Source organism: Monodon monoceros, unplaced genomic scaffold, assembly GCF_005190385.1.
Source record: "Monodon monoceros isolate NGI ecotype Baffin Bay Population unplaced genomic scaffold, NGI_Narwhal_1 Super_Scaffold_3, whole genome shotgun sequence".
Lineage (NCBI taxonomy): Eukaryota > Metazoa > Chordata > Mammalia > Artiodactyla > Monodontidae > Monodon > Monodon monoceros.
The window spans coordinates 51,179,313-51,191,351 of record NW_021703780.1 but is presented as its reverse complement, the minus strand read 5'-3'; the positions used below and the strand labels follow the sequence as shown (position 1 = coordinate 51,191,351).

General features: G+C 41.6%; 1 protein-coding gene across 1 annotated transcript in view; it reads left to right on the top strand.

Annotated features, from left to right (window-relative positions):
- The window catches only part of CMTM6 (CKLF like MARVEL transmembrane domain containing 6), a 51,832-nt gene that overhangs the window by 14,957 nt on the left and 24,836 nt on the right, over window positions 1-12,039 (top strand). The window contains exon 2 of the mRNA XM_029243502.1: window positions 11,281-11,457. Coding sequence (XP_029099335.1) covers window positions 11,281-11,457 — 177 coding nt within the window. The remainder of the gene's footprint in view (window positions 1-11,280; window positions 11,458-12,039) is intronic.

Here is a 12,039-nt window from a genome sequence, read left to right as displayed (position 1 = left end):
CCTAGCCGCTCCGCGGCATGTGGGATCTTCGCGGACCGGGGCACGAACCCGTGTCCCCTGCATCGGCAGGCGGACTCTCAGCCACTGCGCCACCAGGGAAGCCCCCATTTGTTTATTTTTGTTTTTATTTCCATTTCTCTAGGAGGTGGGTCAAAAACAATCTTGCTGTGATTTATGTCATAGAGTGTCCTTTCTGTGTTTTCCTCTAGGAGTTTTATAGTTTCCAGTCTTACATTTAGGTCTTTAATCCTTTTTGAGTTTATTTTTGTGTATGGTGTTAGGGAGTGTTCTAATTTCATTCTTTTAAATGTAGTTGTCCAGTTTTCCCAGCACCACTTACTGAAGAGGCTGTCTTTTCTCCACTGTATAGTCTTGCCTCCTTTATCAAAATAAGGTGACCATATGTGCGTGGGTTTATCTCTGGGCTTTCTATCCTGTTCCATTGATCTGTATTTCTGTTTTTGTGTCAGTACCATACTGTTGATTACTGTAGCCTTGTAGTATATTCTGAAGGCAGGGAGCCTGATTCCTCTACCTCCATTTTTCTTTCTGAAGATTGCTTTGGCTACTCAGGGTCTTTTGTGTTTCCACACAAATTGTGAAATTTTCTGTTCTACTTCTGTGAAAAATGCCATTGGTAGTTTGATAGGGATTCCACTGAATCTGTAGATTGCTTGGGGTAGTATAGTCATTTCCACAAAGTTGATTCCTCCAATCCCAGAACATGGTATATCTCTCCATCTGTTTGTATCACCTTTAATTTCTTTCATCAGTGTCTTATAATTTTCTGCATACAGGTCTTTTGTCTCCTTAGGTAGGTTTATTCCTAGGTATTTTTTTCTTTTTGTTGTTTCCTTAATTTCTCTTTCTGATCTTTCATTCTTAGTGTATAGGAATGCAAGAGATTTCTGTGCATTAATTTTGTATCCTGCAACTTTACCAAATTCATTGATTAGCTCTAGTAGTTTTCTGGTAGTATCTTTTGGAGTCTCTGTGTGTAGTATCATGTCGTCTGCAAACAGTGACAACTTTATTTCTGTTCCGATTTGGATTCCTTTTATTTCTTTTTCTTCTCTGACTGCCGTGGCTGAAACCTCCAAAACTATGTTGAGTAATAGTGGTGAGAGTGGGCAACCTTGTCTTGTTGCTGATCTTAGTGGAAATGGTTTCAGTTGTTCACCATTCAGAATGATGTTGGCTGTAGTTTTGTCATATGGCCTTTATTATGTTGAGGTAAGTTCCCTCTATGCCTACTTTCTGTAGTGTTTTTATCATAAATGGGGGTTGAATAATGTTACAAGCTTTTTCTGCATCTGTTGAGATTATCATATGGTGTTTCTCCTTCAGTTTGCTAATACGGTTTATCACATTGATTGATTTGCGTATATTTAAGAATTCTTGCATTCCTGGGATAAACCCCATTTGATCATGGTGTATGATCTTCTTAATGTGCTGTTGGATTCTGTTTCCTAGTATTTTGTTGAGGATTTTTGCCTCTGTTTTCATCAGTGATGTTGGCCTGTACTTTTCTTTTTTTTTTTTGGCCGCATTGGGTTTTTGTTGCTGCCTGTGGGCTTTCTCTAGTTATGGCGAGCAGGGGCTACTCTTCCTTGTGGTGCTCAGGCTTCTCATTGTGGTGGATTCTCTTATTGCAGAGCACGGGCTCTAGGCGCGTGGGCTTCAGTAGTTGTAGCATGTGGGCTCAGTAGTGGCTCGTGGGCTCAAGAGTTGTGGCTTACAGGCTCTAGAGCACAGGCTCAGTAGTTGTGGTGCATGGGCTTAGTTGCTCCGTGCCATGTGGGATCTTCCCAGTCCAGGGCTCAAACCCGTGTCAGCCGCATTGGCAGGCGGATTCTTAACCACTGCGCCACCAGGGAAGTCCCTGGCCTGTAGTTTTCTTTGTGACGTCTTTGTCTCGTTTTGGTGTCAGGGTGATGGTGGCCTCATAGAATGAGTTTGGGAGTGTTCCTCCCTCTGCTATATTTTGGAAGAGTTTGAGAAGGATACGTGTTAGCTCTTCTCTAAATGTTTGATAGAATTCACCTGTGAAGCCATCTGGTCCTGGGCTTTTGTTTGTTGGAAGATTTTTAATCACAGTTTCAATTTCAGTGCTTGTGACTGGTCTGTTTATATGTTCTGTTTCTTCCTGGTTCAGTCTCGGAAGGTTGTGCTTTTCTAAGAATTTGTCCATTTCTTCCAGGTTGTCCATTTTATTGGCATGTAGTTGCTTATAGTAATCTCTCATGATCCTTTGTATTTCTGCAGTGTCATTTGTTGCTTATCCTTTTTCATTCCTAATTCTATTGATTTGGGTCTTCTCCCTTTTTTCTTGATGAGTCTGGCTAATGGTTTATCAATTTTGTTTATCTTCTCAAAGAACCAGCTTTTAGTTTTATTGATCTTTGCTATTGTTTCCTTCATTTCTTTTTCATTTATTTCTTATCTGTATGATTTCTTTCTTTCTGCTAATTTCGGGCTTTTTTGTTCTTCTTTCTTTAATTGCTTTAGGTGTAACTTTTGGTTGCTTGAGATATTTCTTGTTTCTTGAGGTAGGATTGTATTGCTGTAAACTCGCTCTTAGAACTACTTTTACTGCATCCCATAGGTTTTGGGTCATCGTGTTTTCATTGTCATTTGTTTCTAGGTATTTTTTGATTTCCTCTTTGATTTCTTCAGTGATATCTTGGTTATTAAGTAGTGTATTGTTTAGCCTCCATGTGTTTGTTTTTTTTTTTTAGCGTTTTTCCTGTAATTGATATCTAGTCTCATAGCGTTGTGGTTGGAAAAGATACTTGATACGATTTCAATTTTCTTAAATTTACTGAGGCTTGATTTGTGACCCAAGATATCTATCCTGGAGAATGTTCCATGAGCACTTGGGAAGAAAGTGTATTCTGCTGTTTTTGGATGGAATGTCCTATAAATATCAATTAAGTCCATCTTGTTTAATGTATCATTTAAAGCTTGTGTTTCCTTATTTATTTTCATTTTGGATGATCTGTCCATTGGTGAAGGTGGGGCGTTAAAGTCCCCTACTATGATTGTGTTACTGTCGATTTCCCCTTTTATGGCTGTTAGCATTTACCTTATGTATTGAGGTGCTCCTCTGTTGGGTGCATAAATATTTAAAATTGTTGTATCTTTTTCTTGGATTGATCCCTTGATCGTTATGTAGTGTCCTTTTTTGTCTCCTGTAATCGTCTTTATTTTAAAGTCTATTTTGTCTGATATGAGAATTGCTACTCCAGCTTTCTTTTGATTTCCATTAGCATGATGTATCTTTTTCATCCCCTCACTTTCAGTCTGAATGTGTCCCTAGGTCTGAAGTGGATCTCTTGTAGACAGCATGTTGGTGGGTCTTGTTTTTGTATCCATTCAGCCAGTCTGTGTCTTTTGGTGGGAGCATTTAATCCATTTACATTTAAGGTAATTATTGATATGTATTTTCCTATTACCATTTTCCTAATTGTTTGGTGTTTGTTATTGTAGGTCTTTTCCTTGTGTTGTGTTTCCTGCCTAGAAAAGTTTTTTTTAGCATTTGTTGTAAAGCTGGTTTGGTGGTGCTGAATTCTCTTAGCTTTTGCTTTTCTGTAAAGGTTTTAATTTCTCTGTCTAATCTGAGTGAGATCCTTGATGGGTAGACTAATCTTGGTTGTAGGTTTTTCCCTTTCATCACTTTAAGTATGTCCTGCCACTCTCTTCTGGTTTGCAGAGTTTCTGCTGAAAGATCAGCTGTTAACGTTATGGGGTTCCCTTGTATGTTATTTGTTGTTTTTCCCTTGCTGCTTTAATATTTTTTCTTTATATTTAATTTTTGATAGTTTGATTAATATGTGGCTTGGCATGTTTCTCTTTGGATTTATACTGTATGGGACGCTCTGGGCTTCCTGGACTTGGATTAACTGTTTCCTTTCCCATGTTAGGGAAGTTTTCAACTATAATCTCTTCAAATGTTTTCTCAGTCCCTTTCTTTTTCTCTTCTTCTTCTGGGAGCCCTATAATTCCAGTGTTGGTGCGTTTACTGTTGTCCCAGAGGTCTCTAAGACTGTCCTCAATTCTTTTTTCTTTATTCTGCTCTGCAGTAGTTATTTCCAATATTTTGTCTTCCAGGTCACTTCTCTGTTCCTCTGCCTCAGTTTTTCTGCTGTGGATTCCTTCTAGAGACTTTTAAATTTCATTTATTGTGTTGTTCATCATTGTTTGTTTGCTCTTTAGTTGTTCTAGGTCTTTGTTAAACGTTTCTTATATTTTCTCCATTCTAGTTCCAAGATTTTGGATCATCTTCACTATCATTACTCTGAATTCTTTTTCAGGTAGACTGCCTATTTTCTCTTCAATTGTTTGGTCTGGTGGGTTTTTACCTTGCTCCTTCATCTGCTGTGTGTTTTTCTGTCTTCTCATTTTGCTTATCTTACTGTGTATGGGGTCTCCTTTTTGCAGGCTGCAGGATCCTAGTTCCCGTTGTTTTTGGTGCCTGCCTCCAGTGGCTAAGGTTGGTTCAGTGGGTTGTGTAGGCTTCCTGGTGGAGGGGACTAGTGCCTGTGTTCTGGTGGATGAGGCTGGATCTTGTCTTTCTGGTGGGCAGGACCGTGTCCGGTGGTGTGTTCGGGGGTGTCTGTGACCTTATTATGATTTTAGGCAGCCTCTCTGCTAATGGGTGGGGTTGTGTTCCTGTCTTGCTAGTTGTTTGGCTTAGGGTGTCCTGCACTGTAGGTTGCTGGTTGTTGAGTGGAGCTGGGTCTTAGCGTTGAGTTGGAGGTCTCTGGGAGAGCTTTCGCCGTTTGATATTACATGGAGCCGGGACGTCTCTGGTGGACCAGTATCCTGAACTTGGCTGTCCCACCTCACAGGCACCGGCCTGACACCTGACCGGAGCACCAAGACCCTGTCAGCCACATGGCTCAGAAGAAAAGGGAAGAAAAAAAAGAAAGGAAGGAAGAAAAAATAAATAAAATAAAGTTACTAAAATTAAAAATTAAAAATAATTATTGGGCTTCCCTGGTGGCGCAGTGGTTGAGAGTCCGCCTGCCGATGCAGGGGACACGGGATCGTGCCCCGGTCCGGGAAGATCCCACATGCCGTGTACCGGCTGGCCCGTGCGCCATGGCCGCTGAAGCCTGCGCGTCTGGAGCCTGTGCTCTGCAATGGGAGAGGCCACAACAGTGAGAGGCCCGCATACTGCAAAAAAATAATAATAATAAATAAATTATTTTAAAAGTTAAAAAGTAGTACAAAAACGAAAAAAAAAAGAAAGAAGAGAGCAACCAGACCAAAAAAACAAATCCACCAATGATAACAAGTGCTAAAAACTATACTAAAACAAAAACAAAAAACGGACAGGCAGATCCGTAGGACAGATGGTAAAAGCAAAGCTATTCAGACAGAATCACACAAAGAAGCATTCACTTACACACTCTCAAAAAGAGAAAAAGGAAAAAAATATATCTCAAAAAAAAAGGAGGAAGAGAGCTACCAAATCAATAAACAAATCTACCAATGATAACAAACTCTAAACACTAAACTAAGATAAACATAAAACCAGAAATAAATCCGATGCAGAAAGCAAACCCCAAGTCTACAGTTGCTCCCAAAGTCCACCGCCTCAATTTTGGGATGATTTGTTGTCTATTCAGGTGTTCCAGAGATGTAGCATACATTAAGTTGATTGTGGAGATTTAATCCGCTGCTCATGAGGCTGCTGGGAGAGGTTTCCCTTTCTCTTCTCTGTTTGCACAGCTCCTGGGGTTCAGCTTTAGATTTGGCCCCGCCTCTGCATGTAGGTCGCCTGAGGGCGTCTGTTCCCTACCAAGATGGGACGGGGTTAAAGGAGTTTTGGCTGTCTCAGGCCCGGGGGAGGGAGGGGTGTGGAATGTGGGGTGAGCCTGCAGCGGCAAGAGGCTGGCGAGACATTGCAACAGTCCCTGAATTGCACGTGTGCTCTCCCAGGGAAGTTGTCCCTGAATCACAGGACCCCGGCAGTGGCGGGCTGCACAGGCTCCCAGGAGGGGAGGTGTGGAGAGTGACCTGTGCTTGCACACAGGCTTTTTGGTGGCTGCAGCAGCAGCCTTAACGTTTCATGCCCGTCTCTGGTGTCCGTGCTGATAGCCATGGCTCACGCCCGTCTCTGGAGCTCCTTTAGGCAGTGCTCTGAATCCCCTCTCCTCGCGCACCCTTTTGGGAGGTCTGAGGTCTTCTGCCAGCGTTCAGTAGGTGTTCTGTAGGAGTTGTTCCACATGTAGATGTATTTCTGATGTATTTGTGGGGAGGATGGTGATCTCCACGTCTTCATCCTCTGCCATCTTGAAGATCTCCCTCTACCTTATTTTTTAAATTGAGGTATAATTGACATGTAACAGTTTCAGATGTACAACATAATAATGTGATATTTGTATATATTGTGAAATGATCCCTTTATTTGGTATTAGAGACTGTACAGTGCTGTGGGAGATTTTAAAGGAAGGTTAGTAGCATCAGAGATGGGGAGTCAAGAGAAATTTTCATACTGAATATAGCTTGTCGTGCTAATTTCATGGCCTTTATCTGGGAATAGGAACTAGTAAATTCCAAACTTGATCTAGTACCCCTTCATTCTCTAAGATGTCCATGCAGAACCCTCCTCTTGATACTGCTTTAGGGCTTAAGGTCAGTAAGAATGACTCCTTTAGTAAGTTTGGAATAGGTCTTGTAATGACTTGTCACTGATTGCTTCTGGCCCAGCTGGATCCTGCCCTTTTCTTAGGGAGAGTAGATAAGCAGTCTGTGTCTCTACTACAGATAAGATTTTATTGTCTTATAGCCTGCACTGATGAGTGTTCCTGATAATCTCATTATTGGAGAGAAGAATGGTTCAAGATCAACTATTCTCACACCCCAATTAGAGTTTTAGGCTCATATCTTCTCATAGTTAATTGACTTTCATACACCTCAGGTATATTTTGCAAATGTCTCATAGAGAAACTCCTAAAACTTGGACAAGATTTAACATAGAGCCAAGAATAAAGCAAATGGAATATTAAGACATTTGGTATCTTATTATACTGTAGACTTATAAAAACTCCTCTTGTAATTATAATTACAGGTGAAGAAGTACTTTTACACAATGACCTTTTGGGACTTGGCTTGGTGTGTCGCTTTATCCTGTGGTGCGGTGACTGGGAACGCCTCGCCTAACATCTGTCTGATGTGAGGAAGTTGTTTGGCATATTCTGGACCATTTTATGCCCCATTAACTTACAGGAAATCACAGCAATAGGACCTATTTTCGTCCTTACATGCATTCTTTTCAGTTATGGGAATATATGAATTTTGTATTGCCAACAGGAAGGGGGAAATCCCTTAGAGGTTTAGATGCCAATTTGGATTTGACTTTTTTTAACTTTTTATTTTGAAATAATTATAGAATCACAGGAACTTGCAAGAACAAAATGTAAAGGGAGGTCCTTTGCATTCGTGTGTGTATGTGTGTGTGTGTGTGTGTTTACACCTCTATGCTGTTTTATCAAGTGTAGCTTCCTTAATCGCTGCTGCAGTCAAGAATCAGAACTTTTCCATCGACTTCCCTGGTGGCGCAGTGGTTAAGAATCCACCTGCCAGTGCAGGGGACATGGGTTCAATTCCTGGTCCGGGAAGATCCCACATGCCGCGGAGCAACTAAGCCCGTGCACCACAGCTAGTGAGCCCGCGCACCTAGAGCCCATGCTTCGCAACAAGAGAAGCCACCACAACGAGAAGCCTGCACACCTCAGTGAAGAGTAACCCCTGTTCGCCGCCACTAGAGGAAGCCCACACACGGCAACGAAGACCCATTGCAGCCAAAAAATAAATAAATAAATGAATAAAAATTAAAGAAAAAACAAAACTGTTCCATCACCATGTGGTTCCCTCGTGCCACCCCTTTATAGCCACACCTCTCCCCTCTCCCCTGGCCACCACTAATTAGTTCTCTATCTCTATAAGCTTTGTTATTATATAAATGGAGTCATGCAGTATGTAACCTTTGGAGATTGGATTGTTTTCACTTTGCATCGTCCTCTGGAGACTCATCCAGATTGTTGCATATACCAAGTTTGTTCCTTTTTATTGCTAAGTAGTATTCCATGGTATGGATTACCACAGTTTGTATAACCATTGAAGGACATCTGTAGTGTTTAGAGTTTGGGTCTCTGATGAGTAAAATGTTATGAACATTCATGTATCAGTTTTTGCAGGAACGTAAGTTTTCATTTCTCTTGGTCATATACAGAATGTAGGAATGCAGTTGCTGGGTCATATGGCAGTTGCATGCTTAGTTTTTAAAGAAACTGCTAAACTGTTTTCCAGAGTGGCTGTACTATTGACCTCTGATTTGATGAAAGTGTTTCGTAGGATAAAATTTTGATTGCCTACTTAACGTATGTGTTGATTTTGGTAGCAGTTTTATTGCCATTAATATATCTGGTTGCTCCTGCTGGCCTGACTTGTGTGAGACGGCGTTTCCCAAAAGGCTTTGACTTGGGTCATCAGTCATTTTGATGGTTTAATACCCAGAAGGAAATTCCCTTAGCTTCTACAAAACCCACACAAACTGCACAAGTGAATCTCTTCTCTCTCTTCCTTCCTATTTCTAGAGAAGAGTTAGCCTCACACCTTGAGCCCTGAATCTTGCCTTTAGAGATCCTCTTTTCTTTCTCTGTCTTTAGACATCTTACAGGTTTCTGTCTAAGCATTTAAACATACATGCTCAGTTCTCTCCTGTCTTGAAATTCCTTTCCCTTTGACCTCATCCACTACTACCCTTTATCCGGCCACTCAAAGCTGCACTGGGTGACCGGGCTGTCTCTATTGCACTGCCTTGTCCAGCCCTCACTTCCAGTGTACAGTATAGTAATCTAGGTTGCCTCCCTGAGCACACTGAAATGGTCCTGTTGATGTCACCAGCAACCCTGTAGCTCAGTCTCATGTAAGCGTTTCAGTACTGTGAGTAGCATTCAGCACTCTTGATTACTTGCTCTGAGTAGAAATACTTTTTTCTTGATCGACTACCCCTTGGACTGCTGCTCCTAATTGTCCTTTGCTGTTGTCTCCCCCTCTGTTCATCCCTTAAATCTTGGGGTTCCTCACAGTTCTGCACAGGGCCGACTTTCCTCATTCTGGGTAATCTCCCACATCTTAGTCTCCACCTCAGACCTGTCCCCTGAGCTCCAGACCCATATATCCTTTTGCCTCCTAGCCAGCTCCACCTAACTCTTCTGGAATTTATTCTCTTCCCAGCACCCTTGCCTCTTAAAAAGAAGAAGAAAAACTCTTCTTTCTTCAGTGAGGCACCAGTGTGTTAATACCACATCACACAACAGTGGGAGTGCTGTTAAAACCACCTGCATTTAATTGAGTTGCCAAATTAGCCAGTGATAACTGTTCTCCATTAAATACAAATGCATAAAAATTATACTTAAAAAATTATTTATTTAGCTGCGCCGCGTCGTGGTTGTGGCACGTGGGATCTTCATTGCAGCATGCAAACTCTTAGTTGCAGTATGTGGGATCTAGTTCCCTGACTAGGGATTGAACCCGGGCCCCCTGCATTGGGAGTGCAGAGTCTTAGCCACTGGACCACCAGGGAACTCCCCAAAATTATACTTTTTATGGCCAGTTAAATAACTGCAAGACTAAAATTGAATGTGAAAAGGAATTGTTTCTATGAAAATAAATTGAATGCTTTGGAAAGACTAAAAAAGCTACTAAAATACTTGCAGTGGAATTAAGTAAGAGCAAGGCAACTGTGAAAGTCTAGTAAAACTAGTCCGACTCTAGAAGGAGTCTGTGCGCTGCTTCTCAGGTGTCCCAGATCTTGCTCCACTTCAAATAACATCAGTCTGGAAGTGGTAGTCATAAATGATGGAAGTGATTAATGCAGAAAACATGGTGAGGAATTCCAATCAGGTGCATTCTCAAAGAAAAGGCCCACTTCAAAAGACTGAATAAATAAATGTGCCTTTTTGTTTTAAATGAAAATAAAATGGTTTAAGCATATATGTATTAACTTCTTTCCTATTCCATTTGTATTCATCCTGTCTGATGAGGGCTTCTGCTGCATCTTCCAGTGATTTCACTCTTGTCCATTACTACTACCCTGCTCACTGTCTTTCCTCTGATTTCTGACATCAGCTTCCCCAACTGGATGTCCAGCCCCAGTTTTGCCCTCCCCCACTGTCTCCCCCTCCCCAGCCCCACCCCGGCTCTCCTCCCCGTCCCTTCTTTATATTGTAGCTATAAAGAACTACTAAAAGCATAAACCTGATCATGTTACCCCTTTGCTTTATACATTTATTTATTTATTATTTTTTAAAAATTTATTTTTGGCTGCATTGGGTCTTCGTTGCTGCATGCAGGCTTTCTCTAGTTGCGACGAGCGGGGGCTACTCTTCGTTGCAGTGCGCGGGCTTCTCATTGCAGTGACTTCTCTTTGTTGCAGAGCACGGGCTCTAGGCGCGCGGGCGTCAGTACTTGTGGCACGTGGGCACACTAGTTGTGGCTCGCGGGCTCCAGAGCACAGGCTCAGTAGTTGTGGCGCTCAGGCTTAGTTGCTCCATGGCATGTGGGATCTTCCCAGACCAGGGCTCAAACCCATGTCTCTTGCATTGGCAGGCAGATTCTTAACCACCGCGCCACCAGGGAAGTCCCTACCTCTTTGCTTTAAAAACGCTTAAAATCCAGATTCCTTAAACTAGTAAAAGGAGGCATTTAGATCTGGCCTCTGCTTATTACCTCTCTGGTCTCATTTCATGATTTCAGTGCTGCCATCCCCTCCCCTCTGACATGTTAGCCATGTTGACTCAATTCACTTTCACAGTTGAGTGGGGCTTGTGGGATATCTGTGTGTGGTTGGCGTGGGAAGGTACCGAGCTCTCTCACTTCTAGGTCTTTCTGTGCACTGCTTCTCTGCCTGGAACTTTTTCCCCTATCTTTCACCCCACAACTGACTCTACTGTCCTTCTGGTCTCAGCTTTCCTTCAGGAAGCCTTTCCCAACCTCCAGATTGAGTGCTTTTTCTGTGTGCTTTTATAACAACACCCCGGATTTCTCGTATTCTAGCATTTAGCACACAGTAGGTAGTTAATTATCTGTGTACCTATATTCCCTTCAAGGCAACTGGAGTGTAAATTATGTGTAGATCAGGTTCATTCAGTAATCTTGTTTGCTGAGTCTCCACTTGATAAATATTTGAGTGAACAGGTGGTGTTTTCTGAATACTGTAGGTTTCCCTGAAAAACACTTAAGCAAAATGTTTTGTTTCTTTTGTAGGTGCTGTCTCTGTTGGCCTTTATCTGTGAGGAAGTTGTGTCACAATGTACTTTGTGTGGAGGCCTTTACTTTTTCGAATTTGTAAGCTGCAGTGCCTTTCTGCTGAGTCTCCTTATGCTGATTGTGTACTGCACTCCAGTTTATGACAAAGTTGATCCCGCAAAAGTCAAGTCATCGGTAAGCATGAAAAAATATAATCCCTATAACAAGAATTTATATATCTTTGGATCTTGTGTAGTTGTATTGTTCACAGTAGTAATGCTTTCATAACTCAGTAACAGGAAAAGACTCTATCCATTGTTCCAGCTCTGCCTCTAAGCAACTCAGTTTTTCCCTGCCAGATGGTATAGTAGAGGGGGAAGGTGAAATTAGAATGAGGGTGACGACACTGCTGATAATTTACAGTTATTGGTGGTTTAATCTAACTCACATGAGGTATTTTGTAAAAACTAGGATTTTGTCACTTTTGATTTCTCACATTTCAGACTGTCACTCACTGGTTCTACAGTTATTCACTGTGTGCCTATTGTAGGCCAGGCGTTATGCCGGACGTAAGAGATGGAGTAATGAACTAATGTGATATATTGATATTTCTAAAGCCTCTAAACAAAAGAGCATGTAATTCTACCTATTTTGTTTTGCTTTTATTTTATGAAAGAAAGTTCTCTATAAGTGAATTTAGAAGGTATTTGTTAAATTCATTGTGCAGAAATTTCCCTTTTAATAAAAGTCTATGTGAGAATTTTATACTCACAAAAT